This window comes from Amblyraja radiata, chromosome 3 (genome assembly GCF_010909765.2).
Source record: "Amblyraja radiata isolate CabotCenter1 chromosome 3, sAmbRad1.1.pri, whole genome shotgun sequence".
Lineage (NCBI taxonomy): Eukaryota > Metazoa > Chordata > Chondrichthyes > Rajiformes > Rajidae > Amblyraja > Amblyraja radiata.
The window spans coordinates 35,869,479-35,889,104 of record NC_045958.1 but is presented as its reverse complement, the minus strand read 5'-3'; the positions used below and the strand labels follow the sequence as shown (position 1 = coordinate 35,889,104).

At 41.9% G+C, this 19,626-nt stretch overlaps 1 protein-coding gene across 1 annotated transcript in view; it reads left to right on the top strand.

The window, feature by feature from the left end:
* LOC116970916 (guanine nucleotide-binding protein G(q) subunit alpha) overlaps positions 1-19,626 on the top strand; it is a 163,632-nt gene that overhangs the window by 119,433 nt on the left and 24,573 nt on the right. The window contains exon 3 of the mRNA XM_033017587.1: positions 8,657-8,811. Coding sequence (XP_032873478.1) covers positions 8,657-8,811 — 155 coding nt within the window. The remainder of the gene's footprint in view (positions 1-8,656; positions 8,812-19,626) is intronic.

The following is a 19,626-nucleotide window of genomic DNA, read 5'->3' as shown; positions in this document are numbered from 1 at the left end:
GTCATCCTGCTAATCTCACTGTTCATATCCTTTCATTATCACCTCCTTCACAGCCAACAATGGACCATAGTGGGCTCCTTGGCTATCAGTGCCGGCTCTAATTTGTTCTGTCCCTTTTCCTACCTCTAGTTTCCCCCTCCCCGGACTCTCTGTCTGAAGAAGTGTTCGACCCAAAATGTCACCTATTCCTTTTCTCCAGAGATGCTGCCTGACCCGCTGAGTTACTCCAGCATTTTGAGTCTATCTTCGGTGTAAATCAGCATCTGCAGTTCCTTCTTACCCACTTTCCTAATGTTCCTTTTCCTACAAACAACCTGCTCCTATCAACCTGAGCGAGTTCCTGTCTTGTACTTTCAAAGTTGGCCTTATCCTAATTTAGAAATTTTGTTTATCTGCCTTACGTGTCAGGCCCCCTTGCATTAAAATAAGTGCAATTTAAAATAGCATTCCTTCCTCACTCCCTGATTTTCCCCTGCCTATTCTGTCCACTAAACTTTCTCCTATCACCCTCCATACCATGGCCGCTCCTTCATAGGAACCTACCCCTCTGCCAATATAGTTTCTGTTTCTATTTATAATTTCCTATTTACATTTTTAGAATTTGTGTATATAATAGTCCCATGAACAGTATCAAAAGTCACCCACATTATTCATGAATTGGTATTGGCTAATTATTGTCATGGATATTGAATTACTTTGTTTTGTATGCTATCCAAGAAAATCATCCATAAACAATCACAATCATGCCTTACATAATTGCAGAAAGAGAATTGTAGAAAGTAACCCGGTGGTTACTATGGTGCATCTATTGAAATTAGTTATGGGCCTGTCCCACTTACGCGACTGCAGGAAACTATGCGGTCGCCACATGTTCGTGGGTGGTTGCCGGGTAGTCGCCTTCATGGTCGTGAGGAGTTCCCGCATTCTGGGAACTAGTCACGGCCTCATTATGGTCGCCGCAAATTTTTCAACACGTTGAAAAATTATCGGCGACCAGACTGAAGCTGCCATGGAGAGTAGCGAGAATTTTTGTGCCGTAGGTGCGGTGGTAGTGGGTTGCCAGGAGGTCGAAGAACCGTGTATCTCTGGTTTCTTAAAAGTTGTCTCCACTCCTTCTTCCCCCCTCTTTGCTTTCACCATCTTAATTACAGCGCCAACCTTCCTGTTCATCGCGGTGTGTGCCTGTATCACACTGGCTTTGCACTGTGAATTTCACTCAGACAGTGCTCTCCCCGCTTTCCCTGTCCCCCGCCTGCATAACGGGCTGGTGAAGGAAGCGGTGTGTGTGTGTGTTCCACTCTGACAGTCGCCGAAGACTTGACAATCGCCGGGCAGTCGCCTGAAAAATCGACTGTGGGACAGGCCCATAAGAGTCATTTGGAGTCAAAAGACCGTATTCAAGAAATATCACGGATGCCTATTTGAGTCAAAATGTCCTTGGAAAAAATAAGATTTGTCTTCATTGACATACCAGAATTATTTGTTAGAATATGGTCTCCATTTATTGAATTCTTAAAAAAGTGAATTGGTTTAACACAAAATCAGGGTTGAAACCTGAGTTTGGGATTGGATGAATAGTTATACTCAACATCTCCTGGATCTATCTCCACAATCTTGTTATTTGTAATTTCTTTTTTCGTCTTCTTTTTCTCTCTATTAGATTATAGTTTCTCATTTTTTTCTCTCTTTATCTTTAGTCTTTAAAAACAATTAAAAAAGTGAAGCTATGTAAGAAATCTGTAATTAAATTGTCGCTTACTATTATTTGTATACATGCTTCTAATAAAAAAAGTTTTTTTTAAAAATGTCCTGTTCCTTTGGAGTGGATTCAGTCAGAATTTGTCTGTTGCCGACTGCTTCATATCCATAAAATATATTTTTAAAAGTTGCCTCTACTAGTGCAACATGCAAGTTAATTTTACACGGTCATATTTTGTAAACAATGTTCACTCTGTGGCTCTTGTTCATATTTCAGCTAGTAGATTAATATTGGCCAAGATACAAATCAAGATCCCATCATATTTCTTGAATGTTACATTTTTATATGCATCTAATGTGTCATAAGAGTCATACAGTGTGGAAACAAGCACTTCGGCCCAACTTGCCAATGCTGATCAATGTGTCCCATCTACACCAGTCCCACCTGCCTGCATTTGGCCCCTATCCTTCGTACTCTATCCTATCCATGTACCTGTCCAAATGTATTTTAAATGTTGTGATAGTTTTTGCCTCAACTACCTCCTCTGGCAGCTCGTTCCATGTACCATGTGAAAAAATTGTTCCTCCAGTTCCTATTGAACATTTCCATCCTCATCTTAGACCTATCTCCTCTGATTATGGTGTTGAGTGATTTAATTTCACATCTTATTCTAATAATGTGGAACTCTTTTAATACCTAGATTGTGTACACACACTGCTCTCACCTTCTACCCCTGCCCTCCCCAATGGCTGCCAATCTGACAATTTATTATTTCTAAAATCTCTGGGTTTTATCTAATTTATGTATTTAAAGTGCTGAAATAAAGGGCAATGTTTATTGAGTATGCTTTTGGTCGTGGAATTAAAATCTGTGGAGGATTTTGAATTATTCATGTTCTAGTGAGTTGCCTTAAGGATTTAAAAGCTTTATTTCTGTATTCTAATTTAAAACTTGAATCTTTTGATTACCAAACATTTATGGAAAATATGACAAAACAATTTTGCTTTGTTCATCAAAAATGAGAAGTAATTTTACTATAACATAAATTGTGGGATTTAAATTATGTTTAAAAATAGATTCCACAAAAGAGAAATACTGAAATACATAACCTAATTAGTTTCAACTCGTATTAATTGCACAGTGCATGTTTAGCACTCAAGGTTTTAATTGGTAGAGCTCAATATTTTGTACATGTTGAAACTGAATATAACAAAAGATTTTATTTTAAAAAATTGATCCAGAAACTAGGTAAATTTGAAGAAAAATATTTTTGATATTAGATTAAAAGTCAATATTAATTTGTCATCAAAAGTTTTTTGAGTCGGAGGTAGCCTCTGGTAGAAAAAATCCTAAATTGTAACTTCAAATTGGATTTTTGGATTATCTGAAGTTGTGTCAGAATCATGGCATCAAATTTATGAGGAAGGTGCTGCAATAAGTCCCGGGTATAGTGAAAGGCCTGGATAGAGTGGATGTGCAGAGGATGTTTCCACTAGTGAGAGAGTCTAGGACCAGAGGCCATAGTCTCAGAATTAAAGGACGTTCCTTTAGGATGGAGATGAGGAGGAATTTATTTAGTCAGAAGGTGGTAAATCTGTGGAATTCTTTGCCACAGAAGGCTGTGGAGTCCAAGTCAATGGATATTTTTAGGGCAGAGATAGATAGATTCTTGATTAGTATGGGTGTCGGGGGTTATGGAGGGAAGGCGGGAGAATGGGGTTGAGAGGAAAAGATAGATCAGCCATTATTGAATGGTGGAGTTGATGGGCCGAATGGCCTACTTCTGCTCCTATCACTTATGAATTTATGACCTACACCATGTTCTGTTTTGTTTAAACCAGAGTCAAGGTAACATCACCATGAATGTGAGCAGAATGGTGGGTGTGAAGTCAGTACTCTGCAGCTACAGCAGGTTGAACAACTAAATCTAACATATCTCAATTGTCAGAAAAGTTGATGCCATGGTTTTATGAGCATTTCAGCTGGGTCCAGAAATTGCACATTTCCGGTTAAATGCAGGCAGCAATGAGAACTTGAACCACATTAATAGTGAATGCCTTTCTTAGTGTGCATATCATTGCTCTCTGCTCTTGATGATAAACTATCTGCTGGTAGAAATCTTTGTATTTCCCTCTTATTTATGCTCCCTTAGTCAATATTGTAAGCTGTGAATCTTATTTGCATGTGGTGTAAAACTCATTTAAGTTTTATTGCCACTATTCAAGTGATTGGTTTTGTAACTTGAGATGGTTTTGAGATTTATGCAGATTTTATTCCAATATTTTATTTTGGTAAATCGTTGTAACTGTGATTGGATGTACGTCTAATTGGTCTTGTAATGTCAGGTCGTTGAAAATATTGGCATTGTTTTCTTCACGGAGTAGCAATGAAACTGTGAATGTTGTTCCCCCACAGCTGATATTTCCGCACCTTACAGATTCTATATAGATTCTATACACCGCAGAGTTAACAGTGAAGCTATTGTTACTGTAAAATAGCCTTAACATCATATGCCATGTGGCATTGATTTTTAGCGCTATTCAGACTGATAATCAGTAACCTCCAAGCTAAAAAAAATATGGTAGCTTTTTAGTATCTCATCTTATTTCAGGATGCAATTTAATAACACACTATTATTGGTGATCCATACAACTAATGCCCAACAGCACACTTATATCAGAAAGTGGAGGTTGAAAATGTAAGAAATACAAAATATATTTTTGGAGCTGCTCCATTTGCAGTTGAATGAAATGATTACGCTTGTAGCAATAAACTTGGTATTTAGTGAAATGTGTGTAAGTGGAGTTGCTAATTTTCAATAAGTGCGATTTTTTGCACCTGCACCAATTTCATTCATTTTTATTCTCACTGGAGATTAAAGGATAGCAGTGGGAGGTCTCTGAAATCTTCCATTCAAGCAGCTTTGAGGAATTTGTAATGCAGCATAAGATACGTAATATTGAGAGAACCTTTCACAGTGAGAGAAGCTTACATAAAATACTTGACTTTTCACAATTTGACACATCAAAATTAACTAAGTACTTGATGGAGTTATGATGAATTCCTTCAAATCAAAAGATGCTAAATAATGATCTCGATAGGAATTGAAAGAATAGAATAGAATTCAACAGATCTCTGTGGTTCTACTGAGCTTTGATGTGACAGGTTGTAGTGGGTTTCCAATGAGGAGTGAATACTGCAGACATGAAAATGGTTAAATTAGTTGTGGGCTGGAGGTGAGGTGGGGTAGGGTAGCTTAATATTTGTTATAATTTAGAGAACTAGACAGCATCTTGTACTGTTCATCAAATGTAACCTTTATTTTTGTGGCCTATCCATTGGCAAAACCAAGTGCAGACAAAAAAACTGATTTGCAGAGCATCTGCGTATAGTCTGTAATGGCCATCCCAAGCTCCTGGCAGCATGCCGTTTTAACTCCTCTTCCCATTCCCACGCTGACCTGTCCACCTGAAACCTTCTCCACTGCTAGGAGAGGTCAGTGCAAACTAGAGGAACAAGACCTCGTATTCCACTGGGGTAGTCTGGAACTCAATGGTATGAACATTGAATTTTCCTATTACAGGTAATCATTACCTCCTCGGCTCCGCTCTCTCTCCTTCTAATACACCTTTGGTCTTTTGTACCCCTTTAGACCTCCCCATCCCCCATCTGGTTCCAAATATCCTTCACCTCTCCCCTAACATTTCCCATTGTCATCTTGTGCAGGAAGGAACTGCAGATGCTGTTTTACACTGAAGACAGACACAAAATGCTGGAGTAACTCAGCAGGACAGGCAGCATCTCTGGAGAAGAAGAATGGATGAAGTTTCGGGTCGAGACCCTTCTTCAGTCTGAAGAAAGGTCTCAACCTGAAATGTCACCCATTCCTTCTCTCCAGAAATGCTGACAGTCCTGCTGAGTTACTCCAACATTTTGTGCATATCTCCCATTATCATCATCTTTATTTATTAGATTCCAGTACTGGTGGCCTTTGTGTTCTAGCTTATCAGTTTCCAGCAGCTATTCTCCTGTTGTCCCATCTGGCTCCGTCTGCCAAACTTTTTTTCTTCCCGCCTTGTCTGTTTCCATCTATCACACACCTGGCTCTAGACTCTCAACTCCATCCCTCTACCTTCCCAGCTAGCTCCATCTGTCCATCATCCTTCACCCTTCCTGAGTTCACCTATCACTTGTGACCCCGTTTCACTTCCTCCTCTTAGACATAGAAAATAGGTGCAGGAGGAGGCCATTTGGCCCTTCGAGCCAGCACCGCCATTCATCGTGATCATGGCTGATTGCCCCCAATCAATAACCCGTGCCTGCCTTCTCCCCATATCCCTTGACTCCACTGGCCCCTAGAGCTCTATCTAACTCTCTCTTAAATCCATCCAGTGATTTGGCCTCCACTGCCCTCTGCGGCAGGGAATTCCACAAATTCACAACTGGATGAAAAAGTTTTTTCTCACCTCAGTGTTAAATGACCTCCCCTTTATTCTAAGACTGTGGCCCCTGGTTCTGGACTCGCCCAACATTGGGAACATTTTTCCTGCATCTAGCTTGTCCAATCCTTTTATAACCATATGTTTCTATAAGATAACCCCTCATCCTTCTAAACTCCAATGAATACAAGCCTAACCTTTTCAATCTTTCCTCATATGACTGTCCCGCCATCCTAGGGATCAAACTCGTGAACCTACGCTGCACTGCCTCAATCACAATGATGTCCTTCCTTAAATTAGGAGACCAAAACTGGACACAATACTCCAGATGTGGTCTTACCAGAGCCCTATACAATTGCCGAAGAACCTCTCTGCTCCTATACTGAAATCCTCTTGTTATGAAGGCCAACATTCCATTAGCTTTCTTCACTGCCTGCTGTACCTGCACGCCAACTTTCAGTGACACCCAGGTCTCGTTGCACCTCCCCCTTGCCTAACCTAACCCCATTGAGATAATAATCTGCCCGCTTGTTTTTGCCACCAAAGTGGATAACCTCATATTTATCTATATTATACTGCATCTGCCACACATCTGCCCACTCACTCAACCTGTCCAGGTCACCCTGCAACCTCCTAACATCCTCTTCACAGTTCACACTGCCACCCAGCTTTGTGTCATCCGCAAACTTGCTAGTGTTGCTCCTAATTCCCTCTTCCAAATCATTAATATATATGGTAAACAGTTGTGGCCCCAACACCGAGCCTTGCGACACTCCACTCGCCACTACCTGCCATTCTGAAAAGGACCCGTTCACTCCTACTCTTTGCTTCCTGTCTACCAACCAATTTTTTATCCACGTCTACACCCTACCCCCAATACCATGTGCTCTAATTTTAGTCACCATTCCCGTGCGGGACCTCTATACTGGTTATTTTCACTGGTAACTCGTGATGCAAAGTCTTGATCTAAAACAATGCCATTCCCACCCCCCTCCCCCATAGATGCTGCTCAGCCCAATGAGTTCCTCCAGCAGTTTGCCTTTTGCTGCAGATTCCAGCATCTGCAGTCTCTGCCTTCTTTCTTTCCTTTGTTCCTCACCTCCCCCTGGTGGTAAGCCAGCATTATGACAATCCACAACAGACAGATATAATACATTGCACAACTGATCTACGCATACCAAAATGAGCAACTGATCAATGGGTCAAGACTATGTGCATTGACCCATGTGTAAAGAGATACAGATTTAATATTTAGGTTTAAGACCAGACTGTCTAACTGGAAAAAGAGAAATATGTTTGTTTTCAGGTGCAGAGAAAGTGGGGGGAGAGATGGGTTGAACAAAGGGAATCTCCCTGATAGGATGAGACTAAATGAGTTCACGTAGCTATTATGATCAGATAATGTTGCTTTGTCTGTGATATGTGTTGCTCATAGCAAAGCGGTGAAATGTACCAAGCAGAGTAGACTACACAAGTAAAAAGAGAAAAACGAAACCCAAATTATGACTGGCAGTTCTGACACAGTCGGAGTGAGTTACCTAAAGTTGGTGAATTTGATATTGATTCTGGAAGGTTGCAATGTGTCCAAAAATAGATGAGCTGTTCTTCAAAGTTGTAGTGGGCCTCGTTGTAACAGCTCATGGATAGATTAGTCAAAGTTGGAGTGGGCTGGAAAATTGAAGTTGCAGCTAGAAGCTTAGGGGCATTCCTGTGGATGGAATAGAGGTGCTCAGCAAAGCAAAAGTCAATTTTGTGTATTTCCCACATGTCTGCTGTCATCCCTTCAGCCCAATTCTCGGAATTGTATTAGTGTATTTCTCATTCCTTGGTTAAGATGATATATTTTAGGTCCAATCGTCCAAAGTCTCAGATACCATTTGAGCTTCCATTTTGAGGAACATATGTGGACTAGATGAACTACTTCAGTGTGCCTTGGTCATTTCAAAGTTTAGTAATATGTAACTCAGTCACTCAATCTTTCCGATTGTCAGAACGGGATGTCAGCTCTCTTTATGTGGTGACTCTTTGCGTACCTCGGATATGCAAAACAAAGAACATCACTGTGACTTGTCACATGACAATAAAAATTCATTCATTCAATCATTATAGTCATGTGTACAGTGAAAAGCTTTTATTTGTGTGCTATCAGTCAAAGAAAAATCTATACATGTATACAATCAGGCTGTCCACAATGCACAGGTAAATGTTTTACTGGGAGCACTATGCCTGGAAAACCATTCATCTTTTGATAGGTGGAAGCTGGCCTCAAGACTGAAATCCCAAGATTTCAGAACATTTCCAGTCATTCCACTGTGGGTATAGTTTTGGTTGGCTACCATGTTCATTTTTGTGTGATGGTCTTAGGATTATATCCTATATACTTCAATCATGTAATGGATTCTTGTGCAAATCATATAACGGTGCTAATATTTTGTTGATCATAGATTTTAAAACGGAGTCCTGCAAAGCTTTAAGAATGATGAAAGTATTTAATTTACAACTATTTAATTCTCTACAGGCACATGCACAGCTGGTTCGTGAGATTGATGTAGAAAAGGTGACAATCTTTGAAAACCCTTACGTGGATGCAATAAAATGTTTATGGGTGGACCCAGGCATCCAGGAATCCTATGACCGAAGGAGAGAGTACCAGTTGTCGGATTCTACTAAATAGTAAGTTTTAAAATCTAATTGCTTTCACAATGAAATATGTTTTCCACAAACAATATTTTTCATTTAAGGCGGGAACAAAGATCTACGCTCCGTGTATGCAAGCAGTTATTTCTATGTTAAGTGATGTAATGTAGAATTTTTTTTTATCTGTAGAGATATGTAAATACCCTGGGCCTGATGGTCTGTATCCCAGAGTACTCAAGGAGGTGGCCCTAGAAACCGTGGACACATCGGTGATCAATTTTCCAATGTTCTCTCGACTCTGGATCAGTTCCTGTGGACTGGAGGGTAGCCAATTCTTTTTAAGAAAGGAGGGAGAGAAAATGGGGAATTAAAGACCAGTTAGCAGTACAACGGTAGTGGGAAAGATGCTTGAGTCGATTATTAAAGATGTTATAGCAACGCATTTGGAAAGCAGTGACAGGATCGGTCAAAGTTAGCATGGATTTATGAAATGGAAATCATGCTTGATTAATCTGGAATTTTTTGAGGGTGTAACAAGTAGAATGAATAAGGGAGAGCCAGTGGATGTGGTGTATCTGGGCTTTCAAAAAGCTGACAAGGTCCCACACAAGAGATTAGTGTGCAAAATTAGAGCACATGGTATTAGGGGTAGGGTATTGACATGGATAGAGAACTGGTTGGCAGACAGGAAGCAAAGAGTAGGAATTAACGGGGTCCTTCAGAATGGCAGGTAGTGCCGCAAGGCTCGGTGCTGGGACCCCAGTTATTTACAATATATATTAACGATTTAGACGAGGGAATTAAATTTGACATCTCCAAGTTTGCGGATGACACCAAGCTGGGTAGCAGTGTGAGCTGCAAGGATAATGCCATGAGGCTGCAGGGTGACGGATAGGTTGGGTGAGTGAGCAGATGCATGGCAGATGCAGTATAATGTGAATAAATGTGAGGTTATCCACTTTGGTGGCAAGAACAGGAAGGCAGATTATTATCTGAATGGTGTCAGATAAGGGAAAGGGGAGGTGCAACGAGACCTGGGTGTGCTTGTACATCAGTCACTTAAAGTAAGCATGCAGGTACCACAGGCGGTGAAGAAAGCTAATGGACTGTTGGCTTTCATTGCGAGAGGATTTGAGGAAGGACATTAATGCTATTGAGGGTGTGCAGCGTAGGTTCACCAGGTTAATTCCCGGGATGGTGGGACTGACATATTATGAAAGAATGGATCGACTGGGCTTGTATTCACTGGAATTTAGAAGGATGAGAGGGAATCTTATAGAAACATATAACATTCTTAAAAGATTGGGCAGGCTAGATGCAGGAAAAATGTTCTCAATGTTGGGGGAATCCAGAACCAGGGTCACAGTTTAAGAATAAGTGGGAGGCCATTTAGGACTGAGAAGAGAAAAATCTTTTTTACCCAGAGTTGTGAATATGTGGAATTCTCTGCCACAGAAGGCAGTGGAGGCCAATTCACTGGATATTTTCAAGAGAGAGTTAGATTTAGCCCTTAGGGCTAAATGAATCAAGGGATATGGGGAAAAAGCAGGAGCGGGGTACTGATTTTAGATGATCAGCCATGATCATATTGAATGGCGGTGCTGGCTAGTAGGGCCGAATGGCTTACTCCTGCACTGATTTTTCTATGTTTCTATGAGACAAGAAACCGCTGATGCTACAGTGCTTGATGAACACAAAGTGCTTTATGTTCCTCTGTGTTTGAGATAACTGGTTACTCCATGGATTAAATGTATGATGAACTTCAAGGCACAATGGAGATTAAATACTGAAAGACTGAAACAGCAATTTTCAAGTGTAAGCTTAATAATGTTCCATTAAAGTTGTAACTTCATAGTCGCAAGCTCGTGAACTTAACTCATCCAATGTATTCTTTACCAGTTCCTTCACTTTCCATCTCCATCAGATTCAATATGTCAAGAACCCCATTGCCCACACTGATTCACATTAATTCTCACTGGTCCATCATCTCAAGACATGAACTAAAATATTTCATCAAGGTTGGTAGATATCTTAATATACAATCACAATCTTTTTGATTTCCGCTCCAAACAACTTGGAACCAAATGCACTTGCTTTTCCTTCAGTTCATGGGCATTATTCAGAGTAAAAATCTTTTTTTTTAAAGCATATGGAATGTACTTTATGCATTGCATGGTGAGAAATATTAACTCTGGGGAATGGAGACTTATTCAATTTCTGAATTAGGTTATGGAAAGTATGGTTGAGATAACTAAATTCTCCCACAAGCTGAGCAAGGAGGGAAAGTACAAACTGGTGCAGACTTTGCAGAGGCACGTTGGTCAGTTTGATAAGGACTTTACGATTTGGACTAGGAATTTCAAATTCAGAGGAATTCTAGTGTAGGATGATTGTGTAAGATGTTGAATCTGGCTTGCATTGAAGGCCATAAACCTGAAATTCCACACTGTAATTGTGGACTGTTTAATTCAATAGGAAAATGGAGGAGAGTTGATAGAATATATATGGTATGATTTTTAAAAGGAATGCAAGACAAAAAGTCCTGGGGGTACACACACAGAATTTTTGAAGGTGGCAAGGAAAGTTGATTTTTTTTAAATGGCATATTGATAAATTAAAGTACAGAATTTATGCTAAATCTTTTTTTTAAATCCTCTTTTGGGACTTCAGCTGGATAATTCTGACCACTTCTGGACGAATATCATCCTAAACTAGAGTACAGGGGAAACTTCATAGATTGATAGCAGAAATTAGATGGGTAAATGAACATTATTAGCGTCAACAGGAAGAATTTTGATAAGATAATTAAGACTGTTTAGAATCGGAGGACATAAATGTAAAGTAAATGTCAAAAGAACCAGAAATTATTTGATGAAAAAAATGGTTTTGCAGAAAGTATGAAACTCACTACCTAATGAGTCACTAGAAGGGCCATTGAGAATGTTCTCAAAAGGGAAGAATAGGGTATAGGGCAGGGAACCAAAGCCAAAATCATATTAATCTTTTAACGAGCCAGCAGAAATACATAAGCTAAATCATTGGCTTCTGTTATGTATTATTTTCCTATTTGTCATCCTGTAAGATGTGGCATCACTTCCAAGGCCAGTTTTTGTTGCCTATTCTAATTATATCACAAACCTTGGGAAGATGCTGGTAAACCACCTTCTTAAATTGTAGAAGTTCTTTGGTAAAGGTGCTCCTATAATAGTGTTGAGTAGGGATTTGCAGGCTTTAGACCTAATTTCCATTATCACTAGTTTCATATTATCAAAGAGAAACACAAACATTCAAGGGACAAAGGATGCAATCAATATATAGAAAAGCACAGGAACAGTCCCTTCGGCCCATAATGCCCATACTGAACATGATGCCAACTTATGTTAAACACCTCTGCCTGCACTTGATCCATATTTCTCTGTTCCCTGCATAACCACGTGTCTATCTAAAAGCCACTCAAATGTCACTATTGTATCTGCCTCCATTCCTACCTCACACAGCCACCACTCTCTATGTAAAAAAAAAACTTGTCCTGCCCTTTAAACTTGTCTGATATATTTCCACCCTGAGAAAAATATTCTAATTCTCTCCTATACCTATGTCTCGCTTAATTTTGTATACTTCTATCAGGTTTCTTCACAGAAAACAATCAAAGTTTGTTCAAACTGTCCAGGCAGGTTCACCCTCTAATCCAGGCATCATTCTTTTAAATCTCTTTTATGCTCTCTCCAAAGCATCCACATCCTTCCTGTAATGGGGCGACCAGAACTGCACACAATACTCCCAATGCAGCCTAACCAAAGTCCTATAAAGCTACAACATGACTTCCTGATTCTTGTACTTCACTGCTCCAACTTATGAAGATGAGCAAACCATACACCATCTTTACCACACTAACAACTTGTGTTGCCACTTTTAGGGAGCTATGGATTTGGATGCCTTTGTACATCAAAGCTGTTATGAGTCTTGCTATTACAGGGCACTCACTTAACTTTTTTTCCCTGTAGCCAGCCGGGCAACCTTGGCAGCTTTTTAGGTTTCCAAATGACAGTTTAGGTGGTCATTTAAGACGGCTTGCATGAAGCGTGCGATAATGTGCTCGGACGAAGTGCGTAGTTACCAGTCGGAATTATGCTCAATGAAGCATTCACATATTATTTTTGCTTCAAATAAAGTCACAAGCTAAACATATTCACCAATCAAGACATGATATATACCACAATGACATGCAGCAAAATTATAATACAGTATCTCAACTATTTTTACACGTTGCAATGAATGCAATTTATATTATTTCTTTCCACTTCCAAACAAAAATGTGGTTTGATTATTCAGCGTATGATCAACCTGTGTCAATAAATCCTGGACCATGGTAACATATATGCTTAACCATGCACACTACAGATTGATGCAAGCATGTTTTCAGTGAAAGACCGAAAATTATGACATGGCCATAGCATGGGTCGTTATTGCTATTGGTACAGAAACACTCTCGCTTTCCACATAATTTATCCACAACAAAATATACAGGTTGCAAGGAAATTTCTAACGGTATTTTATGATAATAGCTGTTAAAACCGACTATACCCATCTGACAGGTTAAACATTACACTAACTGACAAGAGATGGCCAAAGGATATAACTGCAGCAAATGTTCTTTTGGCAATATGTTTAAAGATGTCAAAATGCCACATTACCGGCCATTCAGATTAGATGTACGTGTTGTGAACAGCAATGAAGATACCCAGTTTGCACGCACCAGATTTTTAATTATTAATAAACGCTGTTTCCATCATTCTCACTTCAGAATTTACTTTAAAATTTCAACTGAAATATCTCCTGACCAAATTTGTGATGTATATGACCGACTGTAGAAGTAAAACCTGGATAAATCCAACGTATAGTTGTGAATGTTGCTCATTAAATAACTACAGTATTATTTATTTAGTTAAATAACTCCATATTAAGAGCATTGATTTGCTGTTAAAATGAATTCTGTAATAACGTGTCAACGGTAGCAGTGACAATCAAACAATGCGGTTTTAATGTTTCACGTGTTCACAATCTTTATGGATTAAAACAAATAATAACATTGGGAATTAAAACACATTTGATTGCATTCCGTTATCAAACATAGTCAATGTTCGCTCTGAAGACATTTCCAGCACAATAGGGTCAAGGTGTGGGGGGGGGGTGAATCAGTGCGGGATGGATAGATGGCGGGGGGGGGGGGGGGGGGGGGGGGGGGTTGAGAAGGCAATCGGTGCGGAATGGATGGATTGAGGCAGGGGAATTAGTGCGTGTTGGTTGGAGTAGGTAAAATTGTGAGGGGAGAGCGCGGGCAGTGTCAGTGGGGTTGAATGGGGGGATCAGTACGGGATGGACGGGGGGGGGGTTCTGTGCAGGATGGATGGGGGGGTGGTCAGTACAGAATGGATGGGGGGAGGATCAGCGCAGGATGAATGGGTAGGTTAAATACAGGATGAATGGGGGGGGGGGGGTCAGTACAGTGTGGATCGGAGGGTCAGTGCAGGATGAATAGGGGGATCACTACAGGATGAATGGGTGGAACACTACAGGATGAATGGGTGGATCAGTACAGGATGAATGAGGGGATCAGTACAGGATGGATGGTGGGATCGGTGCAGGATAAATGGAGGAGGGGTCAGTACAGGATGGACTGGGAGATCAGTGCCGGATGAATGAAGGGATCAGTACAGGATGAATGGGGGGGGGGGGGGGAAACAGTAAAAGATGAATGGGGAGATCACTACAGGATGGATGGGGGGATCTGTGCAGGATAAATGGAAGGAGTGTCAATACGGGATGAATGGGTGGTTTAATACAGGATGAATGGGGGGGGGGGAGCAGTACGGGATGAATGGGAAGGGGGGTCAGTACAGGATGAATTTGGGGACCAGTGTAGGATGGATGTGGGGTGGTAGGAGAATCAATGCGAGGTGGATAGGGTGATCAGTGCAGGGAGAATAGATGGGGGGGTAGATGGGTAGGGGAGCACAGGGGATGTCAGTGAGGATTGAATAGAGGCGGGAATGGGGATCAGTGTGGGATGGAGAGGAGGGGTCCCATGATAAGGGGGTGGAGGGGAGCGTACAAGAGAGAGAGAGAGAGAGAGAGGGGGGGGGGTTGGGGAGGAAGGAAGGTCAGTGCTCCTCAGACAACACCGGCATCATCACCCCGCTGCCTTGGCCATCCGTCCCTGTCCACCGCCAAGTGCCGCCGCCAAAGGGGGAGGCAGTTGGGATCTCCTCGCATCGGCATCCCCTCCTCCGCCAGCCAACAGGAAGGTGCAGGGCCAAGCGGTGCAGGTGCTTCAGATGACGGAAGGGGGCCTCCCCCTTCCTTCCTCCCTCCCTCCTTCCTCCCGGCCTCGGCGTGCGGGAGGGTTTGTTTTGAAAGCGGTTATCGCCGTTGGTGGAGTGGCAAGCAGCGGCCGCTATCAAGGCGGGCGGGGTGCGGAAGGAGGAGGTGGAGCCGCTGTGCGGGGCCCGTCATTCGCTCCGACCCTCCGTCACCCCGCACCAAGTATCTTTGCCCCGCACTACAGCCGCCGCCGACACGAAACGTCACGTTCCTTTTCTCCAGAGATGTTGCCTGACCCGCGGAGTTACTCCAGTTTTTTGTGTCTATCTTTGGTATAAACCAGTATCTGCAGTGCCAAGCCAGGCAAAATGACTCGGCATTTAGGTTGCCCGGCGGCATTTTAGGTGGCCATTGGCACCCGGGCAACCGCTAATTTCGAGCCCTGTATTAACTGCATACTTTCCCCTTACATTCGACCTTCCAAAGTCTAACAGCTCACACTTACTTGGATTAGATTGTATCTGCCATTATTTTTGCCTATTTCTGTAGCTAATCTATATATCACTGTATGCTTGGACAGCCTTCCTCACTACCTGCAACTTCATCAATTCTGGTGTCATTTGTAAAATTGCGAAACAACACTTCTACATTTATGTTCAAGTCATTTTTATAGATATCAGAAACAACAGAGATCCTGGTATAGATTCCTGCAGAACTCCACTGGTCACAGACTTCCAACCAGAATAACAACTTTCCAACACAGCCCTCCTTCATCCTATGAGTAAGCCAGTTCTGAATCCAAATGACCAAATCGCCATGGATCTCATGCATCTTAATCTTCTGGATCAGCCGACCATGACGGACTTTATCAAATGTCTTACTAATATTCGTGACGACAAAATCCACTACCTTGCTCTCATTGACCACCTTTGTCACCTTCTTAAAGAACTCAATCAAGTTTGTAGGACATGACAGCGCAGAAAAGCGGGTAAATCCTATCCCGAAGAATCCGTTTTCATAGCTTCCCTACTATTCCCGACATGAGGACGCCGGTCTAAAATTTCCTGGATTATCTCTACTTCCCCTCTGAAACAAAGGAACAACATTGGCTACTCTGCAGTCCTCTGGGACCTAGCCTACAAAGGTACAAGGATCTTTGTCAAGACACTCAGAATCTCCTTTCTTGCTTCTATCAATAATCTCGGAGGGATTAATGCTGTTCACGAACTCCAAATCCTCCCTGCCCTGGTATATTAGTATTCCCCATAGTGATATCATTGTCCTCCATGCCCGTCTCTTTGGTGAATATAAATGCAATGTATTTGGTTAGTGCCTCGTCTATATCCTGTGTCTCTGAGCACAAATTCCCTCTATTATGATTAATTGGTCCTACCTTCTCCCTGGTTGCTCTCTTGTTTTTAATATACGTATAAAAAGCCATGTGATTTTCACTAATCATACTCGCCAATGCCATTTCATAGCCCCTTTTGGCTCTTTTGATTGCTAACTTTAGATCTTTCCAACGTGTCTCTCGGTATGTCTTATGTGGGGGGTGGTGGGGAGGGATACGAGGGAAACCGCTTTTGGCCGCTTCCTCCACGGAGAGGCGACTTTTTCCATGTCGCCTCCCTCGCAGCCTAACACCATGGATTGGAGCGGCCTTTCCCGGAGTTGGGCCCGGAGCATCGGCAGCAGGCGCAGCGTGGACTTTCCATTGCGGAGCGGGCGAACCCTTGCCGCGGGTCGCCAGAGAGGAGTGTTCTGATCGCTGGCCTGGTGACTTTGGCACCGTGGGGACTGTGGTCCGCGGAGCTTCTAGCCGCGGGCGGGGCGTGGACTTACCCTCCGGAGCCTGGGATCCCTCGCCGGAGAAGAGCTCTGACTGCCGGCTTGCGGCCTATAACATCCTGAAGCCGCAGACTCTGGTAGGAAAGTGCTGAGTATGTTCCACCGCCTGTACATTGGGCTGTCTGTAGCGGCGACTACGGAGGGTCTATGACCCCGACCACAGGTGAACTAAGAGGAGGACTGGCTGAACTTTGTTGCCTTCCACCACAGTGAAGAATGCTGTGGTGGATGTTTGTGTTACATTTTTATTGTGTATTGTGTGTTCTTTTTAAATGTATCGCTGCTGGCAAATTCATTTCACTGCATGTGATGTGCATGTGACGAATAAAATTTACTTTGACTTTGTATCTGATTTCATCTTTCTAAACATTACGTGTGCTTTTTTTAACCAAATTTACAAACTCTGGGAAACCAAAGTTCCCTCAGCTTGACATCCTCATCCCTCCTCCTTACCGAAATATTTCTGTCCTAAATTCTTATCAGCTGGCCTTTAAACGACTCTCACAAGTCAGATTTGGACTTGCGCAATAACAACTCCCTAGCTCCTGTCTAATAATGCAGCAATCTGCCTTACCCTAATTTGTTGTTTTGCTGCTGGTTCTGAGAGGACATGACAATTATGATGGCACGCTGGAGGAATGGAGTTTTTTCAGTGGGGTTTTCCATGCCAGTAATGAACAACCAACTAGTGTGGAGTAACATGCCCGTGCCATGCACATACACCAATCATACAGCTGTAGGTTGGGGGTTGGAGTGAGGAAGAAATGCATGAAAATTACAAACACTGGGAAATGGTACTCAACAAAGTAGGGTCATCGAGATACATCATGGAAATAGGCCCTATGGATCGCCAATTATGTGCTAGCCATCAAACAGCCATTTAGATGAATCCTGTAATTCTACTATTTATTCTCCCCACATTCTCATCAACTCCCCCCAGATTCTAACACTCACCTTCACACAAAGGCAATTTACAGTGGCCAGTTAATCTACCAACCCACACCACTTTAGGACGTGGAAGAAAATTAGAGCACCTGGAGGAAACGTGTATGGTCGTACGGAGAGCAGACAACATTGCACATATGGAGGTCAGGATTGAACTTGGATCTCTGATGCTGTGAAGCAGCAACTCGATCAAATGCACCACTGTGCTGCCTTTGTTGGAGCTGTAGCCTGATAAGGCCGTGAGTCCAATAGATTGGTCCAAGGATCCTAAAGGTAGTGCCTGGTGAGACAATTGTTATATTAGCTTTGAATTTCTAAAGTTCTCGACATTTTGGGAAGGTTTCACCAGCTTGGAAAATAGCAAATTCAAAAAGGGAGAGAGATGGAAAGCAGAAAATGCAGACAAAGTAGCTTAACATTTGTCAGAGGGAAAATGTTAAGTTATTATTAAAGGTGTTAGGGGTGCTACGAAAAGTTCAAGGGGATTAGGCAAAGTCAAAACTTATTTTCTGAAAGAGAAATTATATTTGACCAACGGAAATCTTTGAAAATGTAACATGCAGTTGACAAAGAGAAAATGGTGGATGTACTTTTCTTGGATTTCCTGAAGACATTTTATAAAGTGTTATGTCAAATGTTATTGCATAAAGTAAAAGCTCATGGGGTTGGAGGGAGCGTATTTGGGCAGGTTGAAGATTGGCGAGCAAATATTAAACAAGGATTTGGCATAAATGAATCTTTTTCTGGTTGGCAATAACCTTGTGAGGTTTAAAAAAGTTGAGGGATTTATAAATTGAGGGGGCATAGATACAGTAGATAGTCTTTATTTGATCAGGTGGGGGAATCGGAAACTAGAGAGCAGAAACTTAAGGTAAAACTGGAGAAATTAATATCTGAAGGCAAGATTCTCCCCCGGGGTAGTTATATGGAATGAGGTGCCAGAGAAAGTCATAGAGGCATTTATAATTACAGTGATTAAACGGTATTTGGACAGGTACTTGGATAGGAATGAATAGAGGTGCATGTGCAAATTAGATTGGTGTAGATCAGCATCACAGCTGGGTGAAGGCCTGTTTCCATGCTATACAGCTATGACTGTAACAAGTACTGCTGCTGGGGCTTCAACTCATTACAATTTAGATAACTGGCACGGGTGAAGCAGTATTTGCTGATGTGTAAAACTAGGTTGGAAAGTAACTTGGGAAGAGAACATAAGGAGACAAAGGAGGTTAAGTAAGTGAGTAAAGATTTGGCAATGGAGTACGTTGTGGAAAATGAGAAAGTATATGTTGTAGTGGGGACAATATGGATGAGAGAGAGACTCTGACGTATCGAGGAATCTAGGTGGCTTAGTGCATAATTCATAGAAGACCAGTCGCCAGTCATGGTAATTCGATAGCCAGCAGAATTTGACTCGTTATTGCAAGGAAGAGGTACAACAAATACAAAAGTAGGGAAGATTAAGTCATTAAGATGAGGCCACACCTTTGATATTGGGTATAGTATTGGTCTCCTTCTCTAAGGAAAAACATTACTTTTTTTAAACTAGTTAATCGAAAATGTACTGTAGTTTGGAGTTTAGTTTAGAGACACAGCGTGGAAACCGGCCCTTCGGCCCATCGAGTCCGCACCAACCAGCGACCACGCACATTAACACTAACCTACACACACTAGGGACGATTTACACTTACAGTACCCTCCATAATGTTTGGGATAAAGACCCATCATTTATTTATT